This window comes from Bufo bufo, chromosome 1 (assembly GCF_905171765.1).
Source record: "Bufo bufo chromosome 1, aBufBuf1.1, whole genome shotgun sequence".
In the NCBI taxonomy this organism is placed as follows: Eukaryota; Metazoa; Chordata; class Amphibia; order Anura; family Bufonidae; genus Bufo; species Bufo bufo.
The window spans coordinates 756,731,890-756,746,355 of record NC_053389.1 but is presented as its reverse complement, the minus strand read 5'-3'; the positions used below and the strand labels follow the sequence as shown (position 1 = coordinate 756,746,355).

General features: G+C 46.3%; 1 protein-coding gene across 1 annotated transcript in view; it reads left to right on the top strand.

The window, feature by feature from the left end:
• Positions 1-13,696, top strand: part of IDO2 (indoleamine 2,3-dioxygenase 2) — a 63,424-nt gene extending 49,728 nt beyond the window's left edge. Inside the window, exons 9-10 of the mRNA XM_040414550.1 lie at positions 10,922-11,070; positions 13,042-13,696. Of these exons, the coding sequence (XP_040270484.1) occupies positions 10,922-11,070; positions 13,042-13,406 (514 nt within the window). The 3' untranslated portion in view covers positions 13,407-13,696. The remainder of the gene's footprint in view (positions 1-10,921; positions 11,071-13,041) is intronic.
• Positions 13,697-14,466: the final 770 nt, after the last annotated feature.

Sequence of the window (14,466 nt, the reverse complement as noted above, 5' to 3'; positions counted from 1 at the left end):
GGCTGATTGTGTTCGGCCCGGCCCACCAGGCGGCCCGGCCCGCCCTATGGCCAGTCCGGCCCTGATCACCTGTACTGTTATGCACCTGGGTTCCTCCAGTAAAGAAGCCGAATGGTTTACTGCTGTAACAGCGGCTGCTGTGCGCCAAAACTTTGCCTACACCTCTCTCTCTTACATATGGTCTGCTTCTGTAGATGATCCGTCCAGATCCTGGGTAGTATTAAGTCTAGGCTGTCACCTCTACATTTTTCCATTTGTTTTGGTTACTAGTTAGACTCTATTTATATATAGGGTGACACCAACCTCATCTAGTTGTGGCAGTGGGTATGGCTTGTTATTACCTTGTGCAAATACAGTAGGTAAAATACTACAAATACTAAAATATTACAGCAAAAGTACATTGTTAACCCTTTACAGCATGGGTGTCAAGCATGCGGCCCGCAATGAATATCTTTGCGGCCCGGCAGTCTAGTATCTCTGAACATTAGCGCGCTGCTATCGGCGCGCTCATGTTCTCTCAGCAGCACGGGGAGAAGGAAGCTGTCCTCCCTCCCCCCTGTGCTGCTGCCGCTGCCACCAATGAGAAGAGAGGGGGGGACGCACTGCGCCACCAATGAGGAGAGAGGGGCGGAGGAGGGGCGGGCGCACTGAGCCACCAATGATAGGACTATTCCCATTTCCCACACAGAGCGAGGCCCAGCGATGTCTCAGCACTCACCATTAGTCCTGGGCGCCGCTCCGTTGGCCCGCAGTGGCCCATTACTGTCTCCTCTCCTGCTCCACATGCTGCTGATTACTATCGGAGCGATGGGAGGAGACATCAGCTTCACTAGTGGGCGTTCCTTCTCCCTGCGCTGCGATTGGACAGCGCTACAGCCAGGAAGAAGGAACGCCCACTAGTGAAGCTGATGTCTCCTCCCATCGCTCCGATAGTAATCAGCAGCATGTGGAGCAGGAGAGGAGACAGTAATGGAGCACTGCAGGCGAACGGAGCGGCGCCCAGGACTAATGGTGAGTGCTGAGACATCGCTGGGCGCCGCTCTGTGTGGCCTGATAGTAAGAGTCAGTCTTTAACACAATACAGGAGGCGGGTGCCGGCAGCAGAATCGCATTGCCGGCACCCTGCCGCTGACAGGGAGCTGCGATCAGAGGCAGTTAACCCCTTAGGTGCCGCACCTGAGGGGTTAACTGCTGATCTGCCAGTACCAGCCTCCTGTATAAAGGGGAAATGTATCATTGGTGGTGCAGTGTGCCCCCCTCAACCCCCCATCCCATTAAAATCATTGGTGGCACAGTGCGCCAGCCCCTCTCAACCCCCCCAGTATTAAAATCATTGGTGGCAGTGGCCACAGGGACCTCTCCCCTCCCCCTCATTGGTGGTGCAGTGGCAGCTTCTGATCGGAGCCCCAGCTGTGTAAGCCTGGGGCTCCGATCAGTTACCATGGCAGCCAGGACGCTACAGAAGCCCTGGTTGCCATGGTAACATCCCTGATGCTGTGTGCACAAGGCACAGAGCAGCAGGGACAGTGTGAAGTCCTATTCACCCTAATAGAGCTGAATAGGACAAGGGATGAAAGATCCCAGGTTCTCGCCCCTAAGGCTACTTTCACACTTGCGTTCAGAGCGGATCCGTCTGAGACGGATCCGCTCATATAATGCAGACGGTGGATCCGTTCAGAACGGATCCGTCTGCATTATATTGTAAAAAAATTTTTTTTTTTTTGATGCGGCCCACAAACTTTCAATTTATTTTTTTTTGCCACATTTTTTTTTGAGTTTGACATGCTTGCTTTACAGTGTACTGCGAAGCTAGAGCAGGATGCTTTACAAATACCCAAATGAAAGGTTGTGATCATCCAGTCCTGAACCCATACCCTTAACTTTGGATTTTGCAATTCCTTAACCACCTTCAGTCTCATCAATGCAGTTGAAAGAACTACCTTTTAATTGTATAATTGTATTATTGTATTATTGAATCTGGAAAAATATTATTGAATCTGGAAAAATACAATTGCAGGTCAATGAGCGTGGCTTGAGATATCAGGGCCTCCAATGTGGACGGTATGTCACGACCCACCACTGCATACTTAAATCACTGTGACATACCTTCTCAAAAAGCTGCCACCAAAGCCTCATTATTCCAAATCAGCTCTGAGGTCATCTTACGGAACTGGGTGGCGTACTGCCCTATTGTGAGATTGCCCAGATGTATATGTGGTAGAGAGGAGGCAGCAGAAAAAGTTCACCTGGGCTCTTCAAAGACTTTCTGAAATGTCTAGGAACTACTGCAGGTTACTAGTGACTGGATCACCTCTCTACCATAATGGCTTTGCCCAGGCTAGGGCCTCACCAGACAGATGCAAGATCATAAATTCCACCTTGGCCCGTTCAGGAGGAAACTGGTAGGACAATAACAAAGTGAATTGTGCGTTGGTTTATGAACCCATGACATAGCTTGAGGTCAAAATACAAACTACAAATTGGCGTGGTATTAAAAAGCAGGGAGTGCTCAACCCCATAGGCAGTGGTGCATCTATACCGGGGGGCAGATCCTGCACTTGTGGTCCGCTGCTAATTGCAATCCCCAGCAAAAATGCATACAATGGAGGATGCCTGCAGCGGACCACAAGTACCATAATGGACATCCTACACAGGATAGCAAATGTGTGGATGTGATAAACAGTATATATAATATAACAAAAACCAAAGACAGGTGCACTCTGCGGTCTTACTAAGCCCTCAAACTGGTGTTAAAACTGAGAGATAGCTTGAGGTCATGATGTTATCCTGGCAGTCCCCTGGTTTTCACCCTTTAACCACTATACAGGGATCTGGTCTTTGCTGTAGGAGAGCCACCAGGCTGATACCTCTTGAGATAGACCCAGTGTAGTTGGCGACTGACCCGGTCAGAGATACTGGTGCAAAGCACAGAGGAGTCAGACAATATTCAAGTCGGTTATCAGGCAGAAGTTAGGGACATGGCAGTCAGATAGAATAATGCACTTTCAATGGTTAACTAGAAACTAGGAACCTAAAGCTCAGACACCCTCCCACTAGGGAAGATATGTTCTATATCCAGGGACAGCCGAAAAGTATGGATTCAATGTAAGTGCCAGGGAAATGCTGGGAGTTGTAGTCCTCTCCTCTTATACCTCATGTTATGTAATATCAGAGTACATTACAAGAGGAGGTATGAGGAGAGGACTACAACTCCAGCATGCCCAGCTTGTTATGTAATATCAGAGCACATTAGAAGAGGAGGTATAAGAGGAGAGGACTACAACTCTCCACATGTCCAGGCCATTATTATATAATATCAGGGTACATTACAATACCCTGGATATGCTGGGAGTTGTATACCTCCTCTTATAATGTACTCTGATATTACATAATTGCTTGGACATGCTGGGAGTTGTAGTCCCATCATCTTATACGTCCCCCTGTAAAATGCTCTGATATTGAATAATAATGGCTTAGACATGCTGGGAGCTATAGTCCTCTCCTGTTAGACCCCCTGCAGTAATGTGCTCTGAATTAGGGCCGGGACAATGGATAGGGGAGGGTAGTCATCCGCCTAGGGTGCCACTTCGCCACCCATAAAGGGGGGCGCCCTCATTGCCTTCCAACTTCACAAGCCTCAGGCCACTAGGCCTCAAGCCTGTGAGGTGTTCTGCAGCCAGCCAGTCGCAGGGGCAACACGTGAAGTGCACGGTGGACCGATGAGGGGCCAAATAATATAACACACAGTTCATCAGTTTACTCACGGTTAGCAGAGAGCCTCTCTGGGCTGGCAGCACAGTGTTTTGGTGGACAGCACGAAATCCTCCGGGGCACGCTCTGTGGTAGGGAAGAATCCGCCAAGCTGGTGGTTGAGGTGCCCTTGATGTTAGGGGTGCTTGTTGCGGCTGAGTCCCTTGATGGTTTTTGTCGTGACGCCAGTACCGTTAATGGTGGTACAACCATAGGTAGTAATAATGAGGTAGACAGTGGTAAGATGCAACTCACAACTTTTACTTTGGATGTCTTTTGGTTGCAGCAGTACAATTATGCAGTCTCTAGATGGTACAGAGTTTAATTCTGCAAATCCACTGTTTTAGGCTGTTTAGGTTTCTTGGTTTTGGAGCAGTGGGTTAGGTGTACCTGGTTCTCTTAGATGCTTTGGATCCTATTCCTTGTCTTTCCCTACAAGCTGAATATCTTGGACAGGAAAACTCAACTGTCTCTTAGAAGTTTGGTGTGGCTGCCTGAAGCTATAAATCCTGCACCATGCAAAGGTGTCTGTGGCTCAATAATGGCTCTTATCACCGATGAATTCCTAGGAAAGCTTGTTTCTTTTCCAGGGAGGCAAACTCTTCTCCTACTGGTCAGGGATGCAAGTCTACAGTCCGGCGACAGAAGGAAAACGCTCTTCTGCGCCTCACATCTGAGTATCACCTACTAGCGAAGTTGGCTCCACTCACTAATCTGTGTTGCGAAGTCTTCACTCTCTTTCCTCCCACTAATTTGATCTGACTACCTCAGATCTGCTCTCTTCTGAACTACATTTTCCTAGCTATCCTGATCATCATCTCTCTCACTAGGCCTGACCTAGGTATATATATATGACCTGAACTTTATCCCCATCTAGTGGTGGGATGTATAAATTGCACCTAATAGGCCTGTTAACAGGGATTTTTTAGATACATAAATGCAAAGTTATACATGACAACCTAGTGCTCTTAATAATATAAAAAGTGCTTTTAAGCAGTGCCCACGCACACGTAGTGGGACGCTGCAATTATAACAGAGCAAGAAGCCGCAATTACATCACTGCAACTTCCTGCTCTAGGTCTCGCGTGATGACGTCATCATGTGAGACTCTGAGCAGGAGTGGTGATGTCATTGGGACTGCATGCATCAGGATGCAGCAACACAAGCCACAGATAAGCGGGGGGACGGGAGGGAGGAGTTGTTGTTTTTTAATACTAAATGTCCACACTGCTGGGGGCACCAGGGAAGGAGGGGAAGGAGATCATTATATATATACTTGGCACTACTGGGGAGGAATGGAGGAGCATTATATACATACTGGCACTACGGTGGAAAATTATATATTGGAACTAGTGGGGGACACTACAGGGGGACATTAGAGCCACTGGGAGCATTATGGTTATTTTATTACTACTAGAGTACTGTAGGGGGGTTATTATTATTAGACACAATATAGAGGGCATTGCTACTAATGGGGGGCTATCTTGGGGAGTATTATCACTATTGGGGGCACCATTACTAATGAGGACAATCTGGGTGTATAGTATAGTTTTTGTGGAAATTGGGGAGCACAACAGGCACAGTATTGGGGGTAGCTTCAAGAGGTTCTCTGGGTTTTTTCATATTGATGACCTATCCTTAGGATAGGTCATCAATATTATATCGGCGGGGGTCTGACACCCGGCACTCCCGACGATCAGCTGCTTGAGAAGATGGCATGCGCGGTGCGCACATGCTGTCTCCCTTCCTGCTCTGCTGCTGTAGGTCTATGGTATAGCAGCAGTAAACATCACACGCCATCTCCTCAAACAGCTGATCGGCGGGGGTGTCGGACTGTGATTTTAGCACATTACAAGATGTGGGCCCCCTCTTTTGATTTTGCCCAGGGCCACATTTTGTCTAAAACCTGGTCAGAGGAAGAAGAAGCGTGGTAGCCATCTGAGTGAGTAGCATAGTGCCTATGCCTACAAGAAGAAGCGGGGTAGAGGCAGGCATGGGACGCCAGCACAACAACTGGAACACAGTATCCAATGTAATACAGTGTGCGGTGCTATTCTTGCTGTCAAACTGATGACGTCCCAATCATAAGGGTCCCCCGGGGCGCATTTAGATCCATTGTATAACAGATTCTGGATAGCATCAGTATAAAAGGAAGCCATACCATAGATGTAATGAAAAGCCTTAGAAAACATGGTCACTGCATTGCCACCAGCGAGCAGTACAATTAAAGACCAAGATGAACCATGCATGTCCTACAAGGAGAAAGACAAGACTATACTGGCACAGTGCCAATCCAATTATCTCAGGCAGACTGGTTGCTGGGGATATACAACCACACCACCTACTGACATGATTGGTTGCCAAGCATGATTTCCTTAGCAACCAGTCTGTCAGATAAGTCAGGCCTCCAGAATAAGGCTTGCTGAACTGTGGTGGTGAACAGGTTTAGTAAAAAGGCTACTTGAAACTGTAATTGTCAAGAGCTGCTCACTACCTGTCCAAAATGGCTCTGGAATTCATTCTAAGATGTCGTTATCCCTTTATTATCCCAACCCACCCCCTTTCTACTGCTTCTTCCGGCCCCTTTGCCCTTGGCTTCAATTTTAAGACTGTTTGTGTAGATAAATTTAGCTAATTCTCAAGCTCCCCGGAAAATGAGATTATTTTTAGAAACTTCCTAAATATTCCCAGAGGACCTAAAAAATGAAACCTCAAAAGAAAATGTATTGGTATGTAGAAGGCCAGAAATGAATACCAAGCCCTATTCAACTCCATGCTGTGATTTTTACAGCACACATTTACCATTGTCCTCTATTTCCCAGGATAGTTTTTTTTTTTCCCCTTAGCTTGGAATTTTCCTAGAAGTCAGACCATAAATGTGAAATAAGCAGAGATAAGATTTTGCACAGTGTCAGGTTCTGGGTTTATTCCTAGTCACAATACAACATGGGTACAGATTGGGAGGTTTACTTACTAAAGGTGGCCATACACCTTTGAATGAGATTTCAACCGGCAGCTATTCTTTGGGACCCTTCTCCCCCCGTATACATGCACGCCTTGAAAAGTGGCATGACATTTCATCCATAGTGAGGTCTTCAATGCACTTAGCTATTAATTTCTAGGAACATCGTGGAAGAGGTAGGACAATGATAGCAGAGGGATCGAGAAGAATCCCTAAGGCCCCTTTCACACGGGCGAGTTTTCCGCGTGGGTGCAATGCGTAAGTTGAACGCATTGCACCCGCACTGAATCCGGACCCATCAATTTCTATGGGGCTGTGCACATGAGCGGTGATTTTTACGCATCACTTGTGCGTTGCGTGAAAATCGCAGCATGCTCTATTTTGTGCATTTTTCACGCAACGCAGGCCCCATAGAAATCAATTGGGTTGCGTGAAAATCGCAAGCATCCGCAAGCAAGTGCGGATGCGGTGCGATTTTCACGCACGGTTGCTAGGTGACGATCGGGTTGGGGACCCGATCATTATTATTTTCCCTTATAACATGGTTATAAGGGAAAATAATAGCATTCTGAATACAGAATGCATAGTACAATAGGGCTGGAGGGGTTAAAAAAAAAAGTCATCTTCATCTGTAAGGGAAAGGACCTTTGATGACGTCACTACGCTCATCACATGATCCATCACCATGGTGATGGATCATGTGAATGACCATGTGATGAGCGTAGTGACGTCATCAAAGGTCCTTTTCCTTACAGGTGAAGACAGAAGAGATGCCGGCTGCGCGAACAAATGGATTAAGGTGAGTTAAATTTATTTATTTGCAACCCCTCCTGCGCTATTGTACTATGCATTCTGTATTCAGAATGCTATTATTTTCCCTTATAACCATGTTATAAGGGAAAATAATACAATCTACACAACCTTGAACACAAACCTGAACTTCTGTGAAGAAGTTCGGGTCTGGATACCACAGTCAGTTTTTTATCACGCGCGTGCAAAACACATTGCACCCAAAACTGTCAAAACTGACTGCAATTGCGTACCTACTCGCGCGGGTTTGCCGCAATGCACCAGGATGCATCCGGACCTTATCCGGACACGCTCGTGTAAAAGAGGCCTAAGGTAGGCCAGTATACTGAAACTTTGTTATTTTTGTTTTGGTTCCCCATTTTTTTAATTCTTAAAAATTTCCTTTAAAGGGATTGTCCAGGATTTTTTTTTTTAAACTCCTCACCCCCACCCGCAGTACTTGTGAAGAGATCTATACTTATCTATACTTACTCCCAGGCTGTCTTCACTGGACTAGCAGACAACTTCACTGGACTAGCCTGCCTGTCAACTTGCACATGGCCTGGGTTGCATGCGCCACTGCAGCCAATGACTGGCCTCAGCGGTGACTGGTCTTCATGTGACCCAACAGTGACTTTCCACTTGAAGACACATCATCAATGAGGCCAGTGATTGGCTGCAGCAGCACACGTGACCCCAGCTTTACGGAAGTTGACAGGTGGGGAATGTTATTCCAGAGAAGACAGCCTGGGAGGCATGGTATCAGAATGGAGCAGTGGGGAGCAAGTAAATATAGACTTCTTTACAGGTACTGCAAAAAAAAACTAACTCTAGACAACCTGGTTATAACAACACACTTGCATATTCTTTGTCTGGAGTCCAAAAACAACCAAACACTTGCAAAATGTTTACCTGTCACGGTCTCTGCCGTGACAGGGGTCAGAAGATCTAAGAGACTGGCTGCACGTCATGTGATTTGACAACCTCTTTGGTTTCACTTGTTTCTGTGTTGTTGCTGGTTATGACCACACCTCTTGTCTCAGGTGTAGCTTAAGTGGTCATTCCAACTCCTCTATTTAGTCTGGTCTCACCTATCATGCTATGCGGTTGATAGCTCCTTTCTGGTTGTGGAAGTGCTGGTGTTTGGTTCTCCTCCGAGGGGAGTCTCCTGATCCTTCAGCTGGGAAAGAACAGGTCATCTTTTGCCCTGACACTATTTCCAGAGAACTTTAGGGTCAGATAGGGCTCTAGGTGCCTGTGTATGAACATTCCTACCATTGAGGTCTGTTCATACTGATAGTAATCAGGGCTCGGTTTAGGGATTCATTAGGTGGTGACCTTTGCCCTTTCCCTAGTTTCCAGGCCTAGTACCGTTTCCCTTCCCTCTTGTGTTCGGTGTGGAGTTTACTTCATTACCTCTTGGACATCTTTAGTCCATTCCCTGGCATAGAGGGCACTGGAGAGGGTGGGATTCAAGGTTACCTTTAGGGTATGACCACATGGTGCAGTCTTGTCGCGGTTGCACTTGAGAGCAGCACAGGTGTGTCACGTGGTTGTACCCTTAGTGTTAGGAATCAGGACAAAGTGAAATCTTGGGAAAGAAACTGGTAATTGTGTACGAATTTGTAGAGTTACCAGTTTGCCGTGAAAGTCATCAGGCTGTTCTCAATGTATGCTCTGTAAGTATAGGGACAGCATTACAGGGGCGTAGCTAACGGCTCATGGGCCCTGGTGCAAGAGTTCAGCTTGGGCCCCCCTTCCCTCAGTGCGTTGTGTCTTATGTGGCACAAGGGTCTTTGGGCCCCCTCAGGCTCCTGGGCCCGGTAGCAGACATCCCAACCTGCAAAAACTCATTTCAGGGAGGTGCACTTCTCATTTCAGGGAGGTTTTCATTTTTTTTTCTTTCACAAACTTTTTATTCCATTTTCCAGACATATGCAGTATCTGCACACTTTGCTCTATGGTGTGGAGGACTGGGCTCATTACCCTGCCCCAAATTATCATATTTATGTATATGATTAAAGGGATTCTGTCACCACCTATAAGCCCTGTGAGCTAAACATCTGCTCATGTCCAGGGTAGCATTCTGATTTCTAAGGTGGCCTTATAAAAGCTATTTGTGGCTTTATTCTGCGGAAAAACAGGTTTTACTAACCTGTCAATCATTGAATTAAGGTGCCCAAGCAGGGGAGGTCTGTGGATGCATGGTGCCCGGCCGCACGCATCGCCGTTCGTGCCCAGCGCCGCCTTCTACTCCTCAGTGCCGCCTCTCCCTCCCTCCCCCTCCTCCCGCTTTGAGATTCCGCGCGTGCGCACAGGCTCAGCCTGCTGCGCCGTTGCGGACTGCTGGCATCGTCTTCTTCTTGCACTGTGCGCACGCGCCGAGAAGGTTTACTGCGAGTAAACTAAAGATGGGAAGTTCGGATCTTTCACATGAATCGGTTCATTTGAATCAGTTCATTCAAATGAACCGATTCATGAATCGAATCTTCGGTTCATTCGCTGAGCTGACAAGAAGCAAATGAACCCTGTGTGTAATTATCTACCCCACTGTAGGAAAAAAACAAGCATCCGGGGGGGGATTTAACACTGGGGTAAATAATATATAATTAAAATGGAGGGTTAAATGTGTAAATGTATTTAAAAAAAATACATCTCTCTCAATAGTTCTATAGCTACTGAATGAGACAGAAGAAGGTGCCTTTTAACATATAGATCTCCTTGAGAAGCCAATTTGACCCTAAAGGGTTAATTCAACCTGTAATCTAAACTCTGTCCTGTCACTTCTCTTATCTCTCTGCTCTGCTATCAGTAAACCTTTCCAGGAGATTTTGTCTCACATGCGGGTGTCAGGGAGCCGCTATCTAATAGAGGGAGACTCCCTGAACTTCAGGGAGACTTGAGATCCCTGCGGTAGCGACTGCTACCTCTGCACCCCCTATAGCTACGCCCATGGACAGCAACCAGCAGATAGTTCATTATTGTTTTCCCTGTGTTCAGGACATGGCTAGACCTCTAGGCACTAACCTGTTACCCTTGTCCCATCCACAACCCTCCCTTTTTATGGATAGGATATTGTACTACTCTACTACACAGTTCATCCCTCTTGCTGGGACAGCTCCTGTCTACAGGTATGTGGTGGCCGTGATTTAGTCATAGGGGGAGGTTTATCAAACTGGTCTTAAGTAGACCTGGCTTAGTTGCACATAGCAACCAATCAGATTCCACCTTTCATTTTCCAAAGGAGCTGTGAGTAATGAAAGGAGAAATCTGATTGGTTGCTATGGGTAACTAAGCCAGTTCTACTTTACACCAGTTTGATAAAGCTCCCCCATAGTCTGATTGTTTACATGGGATTTATCGTGTTGGATGATAAATCATTTTTCTTTCTTTTTTTATTATTGTTCTTTTACCTTGTAGTTGGAAGGATAACCCGAATATGCCAGAAGGTATGCTATATGAAGGCGTCTCAGAAGAACCCCTCCATTTCTCAGGGGGTAGTGCTGCTCAGAGCTCGGTGTACCATGCGTTGGACGAACTGCTGGGAATTCAGCACCAATCTGACAGTGGTAAGTATGGGTGCAATCAATGGGCAGTGAGCAATCCAGTAAAAGCAGAATTATAGGGGGACTCTAGGAGTTTAGCTTAAAGGGGTTATCCTCGAAAAGCCAATGATGACTTATCCTCAGGATAGGTCATTATTATCACATCAGAGGGGGTCCAAGTCCCGGCATCCCTGCCGATCAGCTGTATCAGGGAGCCACTGTCCTCAACGAAGCTCTGGTGAGCGATGCAGGCTCCCTGCAGCTTTCCAAGGACAGCGTCGTATAGTGGCAGTGCTTCGTATTGCAGCTCAGCCCCATTACTTGAATAGGGCTGAGCTGCAACTAGGCCACGTGACCGATGTACAGTGATGTCACTGGCCTAGGAAGAGGCTGTGGTGCTCAAGGCCTCTTCTAACAGCACATCAGCGGGGTTCCTGAGTGTCGCACCCCTGCAGATCTGATTCTGATGTCCTATCCTGAGTATAAGTCATAAATATATTTTCCTGGATAACCTCTTTAAATGGCAAAACTCTGGAAATGCTCCATATACCATCAGGCACTGCAACTTCTTGGGCAAGATGGGGAGGTGTAGCGACAAGGATTATAGCAGTAAGGCACATAACTAGGGATGAGCGAAGCGAGTTTCGGATCCTCGCTTAAAACTTTGGTTTAATGTTGAATGGAGATCTGTCTCTGTACAGCATTAAAATGTACGGCCTTCAATTAGGTGAAGTTAATTAAGTCTAATCGGTATGATTTTTTTTAACTGAAAAAAAACATTTTAAAACTTGGATCTGAACTCTGCTTCGGTTCCGGGGTACCAGTCGTAACAGAAGCTGAGTTCGGATCCAAGTTTTAAAATGTTCTTTCAGTTTAAAAATCAAATACCGAAGTAATTCACTGAAGTCTCTCGGGTCTTCGGGAATAACTCTTTTCGCCTCGTCGGAGTCTGTACATTTTAATGCTGTACAGAGACAGATCTCCGTACAGCATTAAACCAAAGTTTTGAGCAAAGTGACTTCAGATCTAGGATCCGAGGCACGCTTCGCTAATCACTAAACATAACCAATCTTGGCTGCCATGAAATATCCTGACTGCACAATGATGGCTTATTCACACAGTATGGTTGTGTTTTTCACCATCCAAACGTGAATTCTTAAGGGAGAAATGATCATCAGGCATTTTTATGTCTTTTCTTCTGCGTTTTGGCACCACATTTACTGAATTGTATTTCCTACAAAAACACAAAGTCACAAATATTAATAAAATATATAATTTATTAAGAAATGAATATAAGACCATGTAAAAATGGAAGTGAACACAGAAAATATAGAACGCAGGTGTGAAAAAATGTATCCCCCCAGAAGAAACGTCAGTGAAATGCACTTCAGGATGAACATGTTGGTCTGTATGCTTGTTTTTACATTGCTTAAAGCCCATTATCTCAGACATATGGGGTGGTTTATTAAACTGGTGTAAAGTAGAACTGGTTTAGTTGCCCAGAGCAACCAAGCAGATTCCACCTTTCATTTTTCAGAGCTCCTTTGGAAAATGAAAGGAGGAATCGGATTGGTTTCTATGGGCAACTAAGCCAGTTCTACTTTACACCAGTTTGATGAATGACCCCAATAGTGTAAAAAGCAAAAATCTGATTTTGGTGTACAAAAAAACAAAACAGTGCTCCAATATGTACAAATTGCGTCACAATTGTGCGACATGGAGCTCCAAAAATTCCCCCTAAATGTTTACTTTGTATATACAGTAGACCTATACATCACATACTGTATATAGATCATGTGAGGGACTGAATATGCACCAAAGGTTAGGTGCGCTTCCTTTTAGGGGGTTTCCTTTCCATTTATTTTGCATGTAGAATTGGGAATCATTGTATTTAATTTTTTATTTTCAAACGTGATAAAAACATCTTCACATCCAAACCAGTGGGCATGAAGGAAGGCAGGGTACTGACCTATGTCTTGCGTTCTTCTCCTGCAGCTGATTTTCTCCTAAGGATGCGCAGTTACATGCCTCCAGCCCACAATCAATTTATTAATTGGGTTAGAGAAGCCCCCAACTTGTTGGAATACGTATCCAGATCTGAGGATCCAACTCTCCTGTCAACTTTCAATCAGTGCATCTCTGCACTCACAGAGCTTCGTTCCCTCCATATCCGCATTGTCTCCAACTATATCATTACAGCTGGGGCCCGCGCCAGGATGAAGAAGAACCAGACGGAGAATTGGGGTCAAGAGCAGCAGGAGAGGGGTACTGGTGGCTCACAAATGATGACCTTCTTAAAGAGTATCCGTGACACCTGCAAGGAGGGAATAATCAAGCACAGTACTCCAGGAGACCACTGATGTCATTCTCCACCATGAATCTCTTCTTTCAAAGGTGTTCACAAAACATAGTGAATTTGTTTTCCAGATAGACACCAGAACTCATGCTAAAACTATATCTAGCAACTTTAAAGGACAATTCCACACAAACTGAAAACCTAGTATGGGTTGGACTATGATTAGATCTCCACCTTCAGGGTGTTTACTGACCAAAAGACCGTGGTTTTAGAGATTTGTTGGTGCACCATGGTCTCTAGTCTCCTGAATGTTCTTCAAGGAGCTTTGCTAAATGTTCTTTGTCTCTATAGATGGACCTTAAGGGCTCTTTCACACCTGCGTTGTTGTGTTCCGGCATAGAGTTCCGTCGTCGGGGCTCTATGCCGGAAGAATCCTGATCAGGATTATCCTAATGCATTCTGAATGGAGAGAAATCCGTTCAGGATGTCTTCAGTTCCGGAACGGAACGTTTTTTGGCCGGAGAAAATACCGCAGCATGCTGCGCTTTTTGCTCCGGCCAAAAATCCGGAACACTTGCCGCAAGGCCGGATCCGGAATTAATGCCCATTGAAAGGCATTGATCCGGATCCGGCCTTAAGCTAAACGTCGTTTCGGCGCATTGCCGCATCCGACATTTAGCTTTTTCAGAGTGGTTACCATGGCTGCCGGGACGCTAAAGTCCTGGCAGCCATGGTAAAGTGTAGTGGGGAACGGGGAGCAGTGTACTTACCGTCCGTGCGGCTCCCCGGGCGCTCCAGAGTGACGTCAGGGCGCCCCAAGCTCATGGATCATGTGATCACATGGATCACGTCATCCATGCGCATGGGGCGCTCTGACGTCATTCTGGAGCGCCCGGGGAGCCGCACGGACTGTAAGTATACCGCTCCCCCGCTCCCCACTACTACTATGGCAACCAGGACTTTAATAGCGTCCTGGGTGCCATAGTAACACTGAACGCATTTGGAAGACGGTTCCGTCTTCAAATGCTTTCAGTACACTTGCGTTTTTCCGGATCCGGAGTGTAATTCCGGCAAGTGGAGTACACGCCGGATCCGGACAACGCAAGTGTGAAAGAGGCCTTAGA